Here is a 15125-nt window from a genome sequence, read left to right on the forward strand (position 1 = left end):
GGATTTTCCTCATCTACCCAAACTCTAAGGGTTGGAAGGCTCAGGGTACCTCTTCTCTTCTTTAATCTACTTTTATTCCCTGCTGCTGCTGCTAAGTCACTTCAGTTGTGTCCAACTCTGTGTGACCCCATAGACGGCAGCCCACCAGGCTCCCCCGTCCCTGGGATTCTCCAGGCAAGAACACTGGAGTGGGTTGCCAGTTCCTTCTCCAATGCATGAAAGTGTAAAGTGAAAGTGAAGTTGCTCAGTCGTGTCCGACCCTTAGCGACCCCATGGACTGCAGCCTACCAGGCTCCTCCATCCATGGGATTTTCCAGGCGAGAGTACGGGAGTGGGTTGTCATTGCCTTCTCCGAATATAATTTAAATACTCCTAACTCTAAAATTCATACCTCTAGCCCAGGCCTCCCCTCTAAATTTTACACTCAGTTATCCTACTGCTTGCTTGCTGTTTTCATTTCAGTGACAAATTACACTTGGTTACAATGGTAAGCTGCCAATGACTTTTAGCCCCTAGGGTTTTACATTTATTTTTTGACAAATTCTGGTGTGCATTTATAAGAATATGTTATATTTTATCCAACTCTGTTGGTATGCTTTCACATAAGGTTATAAAACTCCCCATGTGAGGATAGCATGCAGCTAGGCTTGAAAACCATAGATATATCAGATTACTCACTACTCTCAACAAAGTATTTTTTCATTTTGATGCTTTTCCAAGCTTTCCTTCTTCTAATGATTTTGTTCCACACACGGATCTTCAAAATCAAACCAAACTTTATGTCTAAGCCCAAATGCCACCTCTTTTAAAGGCCTTATTAAAAAATGACCTCAGTGAAAAACCAGTTTGTCTTTGTCCACTACATGTCCATGGTATACCTTACGTACAAGCTATATATATAACAGTTCCCCTGTATAGTAGTCCACATGTCTAATTTCCCTACTGTATCTTGTACAGGGGGAAAGAACCATGTTTAATTTATTACTGAATATCACATTATTGGAGAGTCTTACATGTAGTAGGAGCATTAAGCTAAACTGAATTATAACAAATACAAACACACATATCTATCCATGTGCAAGCCAATATATTAGGCATTTAAAACCAAACTCTAAAATATATGGATATTTAAAAATCATAATAATCTCACAGTGAGAAAAATGTTATATTTTGTCACTTCCAGGTATGGTGATATTTTAAAGAGAGATACCTAAAAGTATATTGATGCAAAGTGAAAAAACTACTAGGCATATAAGTAAGACTGTGTAATATATTATAACACTGATTCATTATTAACAGAGAATAAATTCACAACTCATGTTTTCAGGTCACATTTTCTTAATATTGTCTGTGGTAAGATCACAAGTAAATCTGAAAATGGTATAAGAAGTATGATTTTACAGTACATTGTGTTCTGAGTGATAATAATAGTTCCTAACAAAGTCTAATATAAGGCACAGACATTCTGTTAACAAATATCACTTGGTTCATCTAGAAGATAGGACGTAGGAATAAGACAGTCACGTCCAATTCCACATGGATTCTCAGCTCAGATCCTGGTTTTTGCACAGTTCACCTTGCGAACATGATCCGAGTGACATTTCACAAATTCCTGGATAAATGTTGCTACACTCTGCTAGGAGAGAGACAGGCTATGTCATGCACAGATCAATAATAGCACTGTGTTTCATCAGCCTCAAAATCAAAAGTGCTTCATCTGGCAAAAGCCATGGCCCTAGAGAATCTGACATATATAAACTGAATACCCTACAAGGAATGTTTACTACACAAGCTACTGGGGTAAGATAAAGGAACACTCTAGAGATTAACAATGAAGTACAATAAGAGAGCACTAGCTTTCTACTTCGTTATTACTACAGGCGTGAGCACAGATCACAAAAATGGAAATGAGGCTATTTAAAATTCTACAATTCCTTACAGAAAAAAAATGGGTCCAAGTACAATGAACACCTTCAATCTTTCAAATAAAGGTTATGTAAATAAATATAAACCAAAGACAAATATAAGTTTACGATACAATAGGAATTGTATGAATCTATACAGATGAAAATGTTTTATGGAAGTTGACAAAATGCAAAATTACAGGGTTTGCTGAAAGACTCTTCAGCCTTAGTAGTAATTATGCTCAATGTTTATATGCTAAATTAACCTAAAAACCCAAGATATTTGTTGAATGGGTTATGCTCTGTTGCTTTTAATGGCAGATTCTGATATTTGGCAAAAGTTCTGTATATAGTTTGATTAACTAATTTAAGATTAATTGGTTAATGTAACTGGACAAGAGACAAAGCAAACTTGAAAACTCAAATCCTAAAATGACCTTGCTTTGTTTAAGATGGATGTTACCAAAAAAGTTTCTGAGGACAAAATCTGCTGTTGTGGAATTTAGTTGTAACTCATTCAGAGGGCAGGGGAATCAATAATTCAATATTTGAATATATAATTGAATATAATATTTGAATCAATAATTCTATATATCAATAATTGATATCAGTAATTCTAGATATCAGAGAAGGTAACAGCAGTGTATACTTACGACACATATATTGAAAGTGCATCTTTATGGCATGTCTGTTCAAAGTGCAGACTTACGACGTGTATGTTCAAAGTGCAGACTTATGATGTGAATGCTGAAAGGACATACTTATAACACTTTTTTTTTGAGTTGTGGGCTTGCTTAGGTGCACTCCAATTGGGGAGTTAAGGCAGAGGCAGATCAAAGCCTCTTAGACAGCAATGGTCTAGGGTAAAACGTCTTGTTTTTCAGACCATATTTTGTAAAGAATCTCTTCTCTAAGTTTCAGAAATACTGTCATACCTCCTTCTATGAACTCAAAACTCAGTGGGTTAGTTAGTAGTATTGTTAATATAGATAAATAACCTTTTGGGGAAACTAAAAGGAGTTTACTCTTCCTTTAGAAAACATATAGAGCCAATGTACAAATAAAGATTCAGAAAATTAAATGCCTATATTTACTCAAGTGTGTGAAAGTTGCTCAGTCATGTCCGACTCTTTGTGACAACATGGACTATATGGTCCATGTAATTTTCCAGGGATTTTCCCATCCCAGGGATTGAACCCAGGTCTCCCACATTGCAGGTGGATTCTTTACCAGCAGAACCACAAGGGAAGCCCAAGAATACTGAAGTGGGTAGCCTATCCCTTCTCCAGCAGATCTTCCCGACCCAGGAATCAAACTAGTGTCTCCTGCATTGCAGGCAGATTCTTTACCAACTGAGCTATCCGGGAAGCCCCATATAGTTACTCAAAAGGCAACATAAATAAGCAAACTGGACCTTGCAGGATTTGGGACAAACAGGAAATGGTTCACCTCATTCTCCTTGGAAGCACCATGCCACTAACATTATTAACTCTCATACCAAAACCATACCTTCCAACACTTTCATGACACTAAATTATTTACTAATTGGTTTTGTCACCTTTTAAGTAAGCTCCTTCAATGTCATCAATCCCTTCACTTCCTCAGTGTGAATAAACACTCAGTCTTGACTGATGTGTAGCTATTCTTCCATTTCTAATTCTCAAACTGATTCTCTAGCTCTTAATCACAAAAGCCTATAGGATACTTTCATTTATATGACAAATTATTACCTCAAACTTCACTGATTACAACAGAATTCTTCTTTTATTTCATTTAAACTTAGAAAAGGAAAAAGGCTTTGGAAAATGTTGTATGAGGGAACTAGTCCGTGAACCAGTCTTTGGAGTGACTTCCTGGATATAAAATGATGTAAAGAAAACAGGAAGATTCTTGAAGTAGAAAGCAATTTTTAAATCTTGGTTAAAAATATGCATTATCATCTCAGTGTCTTGGGAATAACTGTTCAATAAGGCAACCTTTATCCTTTTACTGAGAATGTACTATGCCCTCAATTATTCAAAATGCTGTGAAAATTATCAAGAAAAGTATATGTGTTTTCTGCCCTTGATGATTTAATTAGCTGTTAGATGCAATAGAACTAACAAATGTTAAACTTTAAAACTATTAATACAATTATATAAAGTTTAAAAATAAAATAAAATTTAAAAAAAACAGAAAAAAAAGAAAAAAGAAAAAAATAAAACTATTAAGTGCAGAATTGTATAAAAATTCAGTTTAGAAAAATAGAAAGATTATGAAGTTAGGATCAAGAGATACATGTAGGTCATAACTTAAAGCTATGAACTTTAGGCTGATCTTAAGCAATTTGTTTCAATTCTTTAAGCCTTAATTGCATTATATATAAAATGATAATATCTTCCTTACAAGGTTGAAAAAGAGAGTCCATAAAAAATAATTAAATGTTTAGAAAGTAGGCCTAATAGTCATTGAATAAACACTAGCTGGTGTGTGTTGGGGAAGGCAGTACAGCATAAGGCTTAAGAGCACAGCTTCTGGAATCAGGCTGCCTGGGCTCGAACCCCAGTTCTGCCACTTATGAGTTCTATTACCTTGGGCATGTTATTCCCTCTGCCTCACTTTCCCTATCTGTACAATAAAATCAGACATAGTATCTATCTCACTAAGGCATCATTTATGTTAATGAGTTAATACAAACAAAGTGCGTGGAAGAGTACCTAGCATATTAGTACACAAAAAGCATCAGCTAATATTACCTGTACTTCCATTATTATTGAAAACATATAAAATAAGATTTGAAAGAATACATGCATTCAGCATAGACTGTGAGTGTTTTATAGGACAGGGGATACTCTCAGGGGCTTGTGTCAGGAAACAGAGGACTAAAACAATAGCATATATCAGGTAAAATCTTGAAGATTTTGCTGACTTGTTTGGTCTTCAAATGGAAATCAATTGCAGGTTCCTGAAGATACATGATAAAATTCAAATTCTAGCAAAATTATTCTGGCAGTAATACATGGAAAGAAATAAAAAGACTAGAGAAGCCAGCCAGGAGAATATATCAGTACTCAAGGAAAAATAAATAACTGGTGTCACTAGAAATAGAAATTAAGAGGGATGAACAATAGAATTTGGTTGTTGATTTAGAGGTCAAAAAATAAAGAGTCAAAGGTGGTTCTGCAGCAATATTTTGGGAGAGGATTGTTTGGGAAGATTTGTTCTTTATTATTATTATTATTTTTGGTACATGGTGAGTTAGTGGTGACAGAAAATCAAAAGAAAATATCTTCTATAGTGAAACAGAACACATAAAAGGACATGTAGTTTTAAGCGTCACCTACAAAGGAATAACAGGATTGGCTGAGATAGGAAATTCTGCTAATCTTAGTGGTATTAACTACTAAGAGTTAACAGTTGAAAGAGAAGTGTATTGTAAAAATATTAGTAATACAGACTAGAGTAGGAATGACTCTTGGAAACAGTCATTGGAGAAATTTAAAGTAGACATATAAAACTGGTATCTTGATGAGAGGCAATAATTTATTTTACATTAGGTATGTTTAAGTGCTATAGAATGAGACTACAGAATAATGATTAAATAAGTACTGATGCAGATAATTTCAAATGTTTTTCAGACAGATGTCAATTTAAATACAATATATTAAGTTTTCTGTGTGTTTACATTGTCTGGCTGTGGAAATCACAGAAGCTGAATCACTGAAGTTGAAAATTTTTGTAAAATATTAAACTTCTATTCCAATGCAACTAATAAAAATATTAAAATTCTACTTCTTAAATGTAAGTATATGTGAGTTCAAAACTTTGAGATCACATTATTATGTCTTAAATTTAATTCTACTGTACTTTAAAGGGGCAAAATGTAAAATCAATATCTTAAAATTTCCTAAAAATCTGTGTAGGATAATTAGAGTACTCTGTAGTAAAAATATAAGGTTCAGGTATCAGACCTACTACTGACACCATGAGTCTTGGATAAGTCACTCACATATAGTTTCTGTTTCTTTCTATATAAAAATAGAATAATAATTCCTATCTGAATTAAATCAAGGAGATTTCAGGTATATCAATTTTTAAAACTATATGAAAATGCTCTAAAAATTCTAAATGCCTTAAAATGTTATGATATTTTAGGTGCCTTAAATTTAATGTGATATGAAATATAAATATATACTAATATGTACAAAATGAAAGAGGGGATATAACCACAGAGACTTGGACTTTAAATTAACAAAAGAATAATACAAAGAAATCTATGCCCACAAATTTGATAACCTAGAAGAAACGGACCAATTCCTTAAGAGATATAATTTGCCAAAACTCACAAGAAGATGTGGGCAATCTGAATGTGTGTGCATGTGTGCTCAGTTGTATCTGATTCTTTGTAATCCCATGGACTATAGCCTGCCAGGCTCCTCTGTCTACGGAATTTTCCAGCCAGGAATACTGGAATGGGTTGTCATTTCCTAACCCAGGGGATCTTTCCAACCCACAAATTGAACTTGCATCTCTTATGTCTCCTGCACTGGCAGGCAGATTATTTACCAGTGTGCCTCCTGGGAAGCCCAGAAAATCTGAACAGGCCTGCTACTGCTACTGCTAAGTCACTTCAGTCGTGTCCGACTCTGTGCAACCCCATAGACAGCAGCCCACCAGGCTCCTTCGTCCCTGGGATTCTCCAGGCAAGAACACTGGAGTGGGTTGCCATTTCCTTCTCCAATGCATGAAAGTGAAAAGGGAAAGGGAAGTCGCTCAGTCATGTCCAACTCTTAGCGACCCCATGGACTACAGCCCACCAGGCTCCTCCGTCCATGGGATTTTCCTGGCAAGAGTACTGGAGTGGGTTGCCATTGCCTTCTCCATGAACAGGCCTATGTTTATTTAAAAAATAGGATAAACAATTAATAACCTCTAAAATAAAAAGTATCAAGTCCAGATAGGGTCACTATTTAATTTTTACTAAACTTGTAAGGAAGAAATAATGCTATTCTCTGCAATCTCTTTAAGAGGATAGAAGCAGAGAAAATACTTCCTAATTCTTTGATTCAGAATTACAGACCAATACCTCTCATGCACTCAATATGCCAGCAAATTTGGAAAACTAAGCAGTGGCCACAGGACTGGAAAAGGTCAGTTTTCATTCCAATCCCAAAGAAAGGAAATGCCAAAGAATGCTCAAATGACCACACAATTGCACTCATCTCATGCTAGTAAAGTAATGCTCAAAATTCTCCAAGCCAGGCTTCAGCAATACGTGAACCGTGAACTTCCTGTTGTTCAAGCTGGTTTTAGAAAAGGGAGAGGAACCAGAGATCAAATTGCCAACATCCGCTGGATCATGGAAAAAGCAATAGAGTTCCAGAAAAATATCTATTTCTGCTTTATTGACTATGCCAAAGCCTTTGACTGTGTGGATCACAATAAACTGTGGAAGATACTGAAAGAGACGGGAATACCAGACCACCTGACCTGCCTCTTGAGAAATTTGTATGCAGGTCAGGAAGCAATAGTTAGAACTGGACATGGAACAACAGACTGGTTCCAAATAGGAAAAGGAGTAGGTCAAGGTTGTATATTGTCACCCTGCTAATTTACCTTATATGCAGAGTACATCATGAGAAATGCTGGGCTGGAGGAAGCACAAGCTGGAATCAAGATTGCCGGGAGAAATATCAATAACCTCAGATATGCAGATGACACCATCCTTATGGCAGAAAGTGAAGAGGAACTAAAAAGCCTCTTGATGAAGGTAAAAGAGGAGAGTGAAAAAGTTGGCTTAAAACTCAGCATTCAGAAAATGAAGATTATGGCATCCGGTCCCATCACATCATGGCAAATAGATGGGGAAACAGTGGAAACATTGACTGACTTTATTTTGGGGGGCTCCAAAATCACTGCAGATGGTGACTGCAGCCATGAAACTAAAAGATGCTTACTCCTTGGAAGAAAAGCTATGACCAACCTAGACACCATATTAGAAAGCAGAGACATTTCCAACAAAGGTCCGTCTAGTCAAAGCTATGGTTTTTCCAGTAGTCATGTATGGATGTGAGAGTTGGACTATAAAGAAAGCTAAGCGCAGAAGAATTGATGCTTTTGAACTGTGATGTTGGAGAAGACTCTTGAGAGTCCCTTGCACTGCAAGAAGATCCAACCAGTCCATCCTAAAAGAAATCAGTCCTAAATATTCATTGGAATGACTGATGCTAAAGCTGAAACTCTAATACTTTGGCCGCCTGATGTGAAGAACTGACTCATTTGAAAAGAACCTGATGCTGGCAAAGACTGAAGGCCAGAGAAGAAGGGGAAGACAGAGGATGAGATGGTTGGATGGCATCATTGACTCAATGGACATGAGTCTGAGTAAAGTCCAGGAGTTAGCGATGGACAGGGAGGCTTGGCTTACTGCAGTCCCAGGGGCCACAAAGAGTCAGACACATCTGAGTGTCTGAACTGAAATGAACTGATACACACTCCTATTTCAGAGCAGCACTATTCACAATAGCCAAGACATGGAAATAACCTACATGTCCATTAACTTGAGGAGTAAAGAAGATATATCTATATCTATATAGATATATATAGGAGCCACAGGAAAAGCAGGTTCGATCTCTAGGGCAGGAAGATCCCCTGGAGGAGGAAACGGCAACCCACTGTAGTACTCTTGCCTGGAAAATTCCATGGACAGAGGAGCCTGGTGGGCTACAGTTCATGGGGTCGCAGAATCAGACACAACTGAGCAACTGAACACACACACACACACACGCTTGCGTGTGCAATGGAATATTACTCAGTCATTAAAAAGAATGAAACAATGCTATTTGCGGCAACATGGCTGAACCTAGAGCTTATCATACTAAATGAAGTTAGTTAGAAAGAGAAAGTCATACACCATATAATATGGTGTATGACTTTCACTTATATGCGAAACCTAAAATATGACACACAAAAACATATCTATGAAACAAAACAGACTCACAGACACATACATCAGACTTGTGGTTGCTAAAGGGTAGAGGGGTAGAGGAGGGAAAGATTGGGAGTTTTGGAATAGAAAATACAAACTATTATGTACAGGATGAATAAACAAGGTTCTACTGCATAGCACAAGGAACTATATTCAATAGCTTGTGATAAGCCATAATGGAAAAGAATATGAAAAAGAATACATATGTATAATTCAGTCTCTTTGTTGTACAGCAGAAATTAACACAACACTGTTAATGTAAATACTTTAATAAAATTTTTTAAGAAAAGAATGGAGACTTAAGGAATAACCTTTTCTTTTTCATTTGTCTTAAGATTAAACTATGATAACCAACAGTAAGTATGCTGCTGCTGCTGCTAAGTCGCTTCAGTCATGTCCGACTCTGTGCAACCCCATAGACGGCAGCCCACCAGGCTCCCCCATCCATGGGATTCTCCAGGCAAGAACACTAGAGTGGGTTGCTATTTCCTTCTCCAATGCATGAAGGTGAAAAGTTAAAGTGAAGTCGCTCAGTTGTGTCCGACTCTTAGCGACCCCATGGACTTCAGCCTACGAGGCTCCTCCATCCATGGGATTTTCCAGGCAAGAGTACTGGAGTGGGGTGCCATTGCCTTCTCCGAACAGTAGGTATAACGTGTCTAATAAGTTGAAGAAAACTCGACTCACCTGAGTAAAAGCATATATGTTACAGAAACACATTAATATAGATATTTGCCTTAAAGGTTCACATTTTATACAAGTATTTGCAAAGAACTAGGGCAATTACTAGTTAATACTGTGACTTATAGTAATAAATGGGAAGTTTTAGAATGGGCAAATGGATAAGCTAAATGAATAGTTGAAGTCTACCTTAAAAATCTAAGATACAACAGAATAAATATATTAAAAGGCTAAAATAAAGAAAAAATCTATGTGGAAAAGGAATTCTAGTAATGTGTCAAAAGATTTGGAGTTCTCCTTAATAAGACCTTATTTAAGAAATCTAGATATTAAACACTACACCAGTTTAGCAGTACCTAGGAATTTTTAAACTCATAGGCATGTCTAACACAAATATAAACTTCAAAACAAATGTAAAACAAAATACCCATGTTTATAATACAGTCTACTATAATTTATTTTGAAGTTCCCTTACCTTTATTGTCTGTCTGCTTGTTTGAAATCGTTGATCAGACACTTGCTGCTGATGCAGGAGCTTTTCGTTGACTTCTTTATATTCTTTAACAGCCAGTTCTGCTGCTTTTTTGGCATTCAAAAGCACACTGTTTTGCTGTTGCAAGGATATAATCCGTTCTCGTAATAAAATAACATTACTATTTGATTTCTGGGCAGTTATATTTTTCCACTTTTCTCTGTTAACTATATAAAAATAAGGTTTTTAATAATTTTTTAAAAATCTTGTTAAGTTAAAAATACATTGTTAATTTCATATATATTCTTACCTCTGGTAGGACCTGCTGTATGTGAAGTCTTTTGAATACTGCTATTCTTCTTTTGAAGAGCTGATTTTTTGGCATTCTTGTGAAAATAATTCTAAATTTGAAAGTTCCATAAAAATTAGATTATAACTGATGATAATTTCAAGTGAACCAACAAAATATATATTATTTATTTACTTAGAAAGGTATGTATTTATGCATAGTAAAACAAATCTGGACAATAAAAATCTATAACTGATGTCAAGAACTCATAAATGAACATAACAGTGCACTAAAGTTGACCTAGAAGGCAGAAGATAAAAGTACAAAAATCACACAAAAGTAGTAATTTAACCTAAAGGACAGTTTAAACAGTTAGGATTAAAACAGTAGAAGCATCAAAAATAAAATAACAATATTTTATAACATTCTTTGGGAATCTAGCTCCTTTTCTAAAATACTGTTCTCTGTTGTAGAGTTATAAGTAATTCCAGCAAATGAAGTTAAAATAATGGTGATGATAATAATGTGATTCTCCTTGAAGCTGTATGTTTTCCTCATGACATTGCAATACACTGAGGCTAAATAAAATGAAACCATTTTGACTTTGTTCCAAACTGTTTCACCAGTCTATAAAAGCTTTCCCAAAACAAAAATTTAAATAGGAATGTGTTTCAAAATATTACAAATCCTGGTGGGGGGGGGCGGGCAGTCCTAAGATGACAGAGGAATAGGACAAGGAGATCATTTTCTCCCCCACAAATTCATCAAAAGAACATTTGAATGCTGAGTAAATTCCACAAAACAACTTCTGAATGCCAGCAGAGCACATCAGGCACCCAGAAAAGCAGCCCATTGTCTTCGAAAGGAGGTAGGAAAAAATATAAAGATAAAAAGAGAGACTAATGAGGTAGGGACGGAGCTCCGTCCTGGGAAGAGAGTCTTAAAAAAGAGAGAAGTTTCCAAATACCAGGAAACACTCTCACTGGCGAATTTGTGGCGAGCTTTGGAACCTCAGAAGGCAACATAACTGGGAGGAAAAATAAATAAATAATTAAAACCCACAGATTAGGTGCCCAACGGTAACTCCACCAGCGGAGAAGCAGCGTAGATGCCTGCACCCACCACTAGCAAGCAGGGGCTGGGCCGGGAGGCACAGGCCGCATTGGTTAGTGTAAGGACCGGGCCTGAATGCCCCAAGGGCAATCTGAGGGAACTAACTAGGGATAGCAAACCAGACTGTGGGATAGCTACCCGAGAAAAGCCCTAACCTAAGACACTGTCAGGCCCGCTCACAGAACAAAGGACTGAGCAGAGCTAGCCCGGCCCATCCCCCTGTCTGGTGACAGGCAGGCGAGGGCAGCCAGAGCCGGAAGGGGGCAATCACGGCCCCAGAGAGGCATTATCTACCAAATTGCAAGCAGGCTTCATTGCTAACCAAGACTTCTTGGGATGCTGGACAGTCAACATCCGCCTGAGAAGGTGTGCCGGTTGTACACCCAGAAAACCGAGCAGCAGGGATGGGGAAGGTGATAAATCGCAGCGAACACGCTCGCCAAACACCTCATCACCTGAGCTGCTCAGACCTGGGAAGGGCACAAAACGCAGGCACAACTGAGTCTGCACCTCTGAGGACTACCCGAGTGCCTGAACCTGAGCGGCTTAGACCTGGGAGGTGCATACAACCCAAGGCTGGCCTCGGACAGTTCCCGGCAGAGCAACCTAGAGCCTAAGCAGTGTAGACAGGAACAGCACACACGCTACGAGTGGGGGCAAACCCAGTGTGGCCAAGACACTGTGAGCACACGCCAGTGTTATTTGTTTGCAGCGTCCCTCTCTTCCCCACAGCAAGACTGAACAACTGAGCCTAAAAAAGTGGCCACCACCGCCCCCTTTTGTCAGGGTGGAATCAGACACTGAAGAGACCAGCAAACAGAAGGAGCTAAAACAGAGGGATCCTCCTTGGAAGTGACAGGTGCAATTGATTAAAACCCTGCAGTTAGTACCGACTACATAGGAAGGGGCCTACAGATCTTGAGAAAGATAAATCGGATCAAGGAACTATCCGAAAATGAACTGACCCCACACTGCCCACAACAACACCAGAGAAAGTCCTAGATATATTTTTACTATTTTTACTATCATTCTTTAATTAAAAAAAATTTTTTTTATTTTTAAGTCCTCTATTTCTCCTTGAATTTTCATTTTTATAACCTATTACTTTGCAAAAAAAAATGAGACCCTACTTTTTAAAGCAAACTTCGTATATATATTTTATAATTCTTGTGACTTTTTTTTCTTTTTTCTTTATCTTGTATTTTTGAAAATCCAACCTCTACTCTAGATTTTTAATCTTTGCTTTTTGGTATGGGTTGAATGCCCCAACCAAAAGAAAAGACTGGCTGAAAAGATACAAAAACAAGACCCCTATATATGTTGTCTACAAGAGACCACCTCAAAACAAGGGACACATACAAACTGAAAGTGAAGGGCTGGAAAACGATATTCCATGCAAATAGAGACCAAAAGAAAGCAGGAGTAGCAATACTCGTATCAGATAAAATAGATTTAAAACAAAGGCTGTGAAAAGAGACAAAGAAGGACACTACATAGCAATCAAAGGATCAATCCAAGAAGAAGATATAACAATTATAAATATATATGCACCCAACATAGGAGCACCGCAATATGTAAGACAAATGCTAACAAGTATGAAAGGGGAAATTAACAATTACACAATAATAGTGGGAGACTTTAATACCCCACTCACACTATTGGATAGATCAACGAAACAGAAAATTAACAAGGAAACACAAACTTTAAATGATACAATGGACCAGTTAGACCTAATTGATATCTATAGGACATTTCACCCCAAAACAATGAATTTCACCTTTTTCTCAAGTGCACACGGAACCTTCTCCAGGATAGATCACATCCTGGGCCATAAAGCTAGCCTTAGTAAATTCAAAAAAATTGAAATCATTCCAAACATCTTTTCTGACCACAATGTAGTAAGATTAAATCTCAATTACAGGAGAAAAACTATTAAAAATTCCAACATTCCAGCCTCCAATATGGAGGCTAAACAACACGCTGCTGAATAACCAACAAATCACAGAAGAAATCAAAAAAGAAATCAAAATATGCATAGAAACGAATGAAAATGAAAACACAACAACCAAAACCTGTGGGAGACTGTAATAGCAGGGCTAAGGGGAAGGTTCATAGCAACACAGGCACACCTCAAGAAACAAGAAAAAAGTCAAATAAATACCCTAACTCTACATCTAAAGCAACTAGAAAAGGAAGAAATGAAGAACCCCAGGGTTAGTAGAAGGAAAGAAATCTTAAAAATTAGGGCAGAAATATATGCAAAAGAAACAAAGGAGACCATAGCAAAAATCAACAAAGCCAAAAGCTGCTTCTTTGAGAGAATAAATAAAATTGACAAATCATTAGCCAGACTCATCAAGAAACAAAAGGAGAAAAATCAAATCAATAAAATTAGAAGTGAAAATGGAGAGATCACAACAGACAACACAGAAATACAAAGGATCATAAGAGACTACTATCAGCAACTATATGTCAATAAAATGGACAACTTGGAAGAAATGGACAAATTCTTAGAAAAGTACAACTTTCTAAAACTGAACCAGGAAGATATAGAAAATCTTAACAGACCCAGCACAGAAACTGAAACTGTAATCAGAAATCTTCCAGCAAACAAAAGCCCAGGTCCAGCTGGCTTCACAGCTGAATTCTACCAAAAATTTAGAGAAGAGCTAACAACTATTCTACTCAAACTCTTCGAGAAAATTGCAGAGGAAGGTAAACTTCCAAACTCATTCTATGAGGCCACCATCACCCTAATACCAAAACCTGACAAAGATGCCACAAAAAAAGAAAACTATACGCCAGTATCACTGATGAACATAGATGCAAAAATCCTTTTGAGGATTGTTTTAAGGATTGTTTTAAGGATTGTTTAAGAATCCAACAACACATTAAAAAGATCATATACCATGACCAAGTGGGCTTTATCCCAGGGATGCAAGGATTCTTCAATATCCACAAATTAATCAGTGTAATACACCACATTAACAAATTTAAAAATAAAAGCCATATGATTATCTCAATAGATGCAGAGAAAGCCTTTGACAAAATTCAACATCCATTTATGATAAAAACTCTCCAGAAAGCAGGAATAGAAGGAACATATCTCAACATAATAAAAGCCATATATGATAAACCCACAGCAAACATTATCCTCAATGGTTAAAAATTGAAAGCATTTCCCCTAAAGTCAGGAACAAGACAAGGGTGCCCACTTTCACCACTACTATTCAACATAGTTTTGGAAGTTTTGGCCACAGCAATCAGAGCAGGAAAAAAATAAATAAATAAAAGGAATCCAGATTGGAAAAGAAGAAGTAACACTCTCACTGTTTGCAGATGACATGATCCTCTACATAGAAAACCCTAAAGACTCCACCAGGAAATTACTAGAGCTAATCAATGAATAGAGTAAAGTTGCAGGATATAAAATCAACACACAGAAATCCCTTGCATTCCTATACACTAATGATGAGAAAATAGAGAAATTAAGGAAACAATTCCATTCACCATTGCAGCGAAAAGAATAAAATACTTAGGAATATATCTACCTAAAGAAACTAAAGACCTATATATAGAAAACTATAAAACACTGGTGAAAGAAATCAAAGAGGACACTAATAGACAGAGAAATATACCATGTTCATGGATTGGAAGAATCAATATAGTGAAAATGAGTATACTACCCAAAGCAATCTA

General features: G+C 36.8%; 1 protein-coding gene across 5 annotated transcripts in view; it reads right to left on the reverse strand.

Annotated features, from left to right (window-relative positions):
• CNTLN (centlein) overlaps positions 1-15125 on the reverse strand; it is a 352812-nt gene that overhangs the window by 67799 nt on the left and 269888 nt on the right. For all 5 annotated transcript variants that reach the window (XM_059889137.1, XM_024995809.2, XM_024995808.2 and 2 more), the window contains 2 exons: positions 10335-10425; positions 10028-10251 (listed from right to left, as the gene is read on the reverse strand). In XM_059889137.1, the coding sequence (XP_059745120.1) occupies positions 10028-10251; positions 10335-10425 (315 nt within the window). The remainder of the gene's footprint in view (positions 1-10027; positions 10252-10334; positions 10426-15125) is intronic.

This window comes from Bos taurus, chromosome 8 (genome assembly GCF_002263795.3).
Source record: "Bos taurus isolate L1 Dominette 01449 registration number 42190680 breed Hereford chromosome 8, ARS-UCD2.0, whole genome shotgun sequence".
In the NCBI taxonomy this organism is placed as follows: domain Eukaryota; kingdom Metazoa; phylum Chordata; class Mammalia; order Artiodactyla; family Bovidae; genus Bos; species Bos taurus.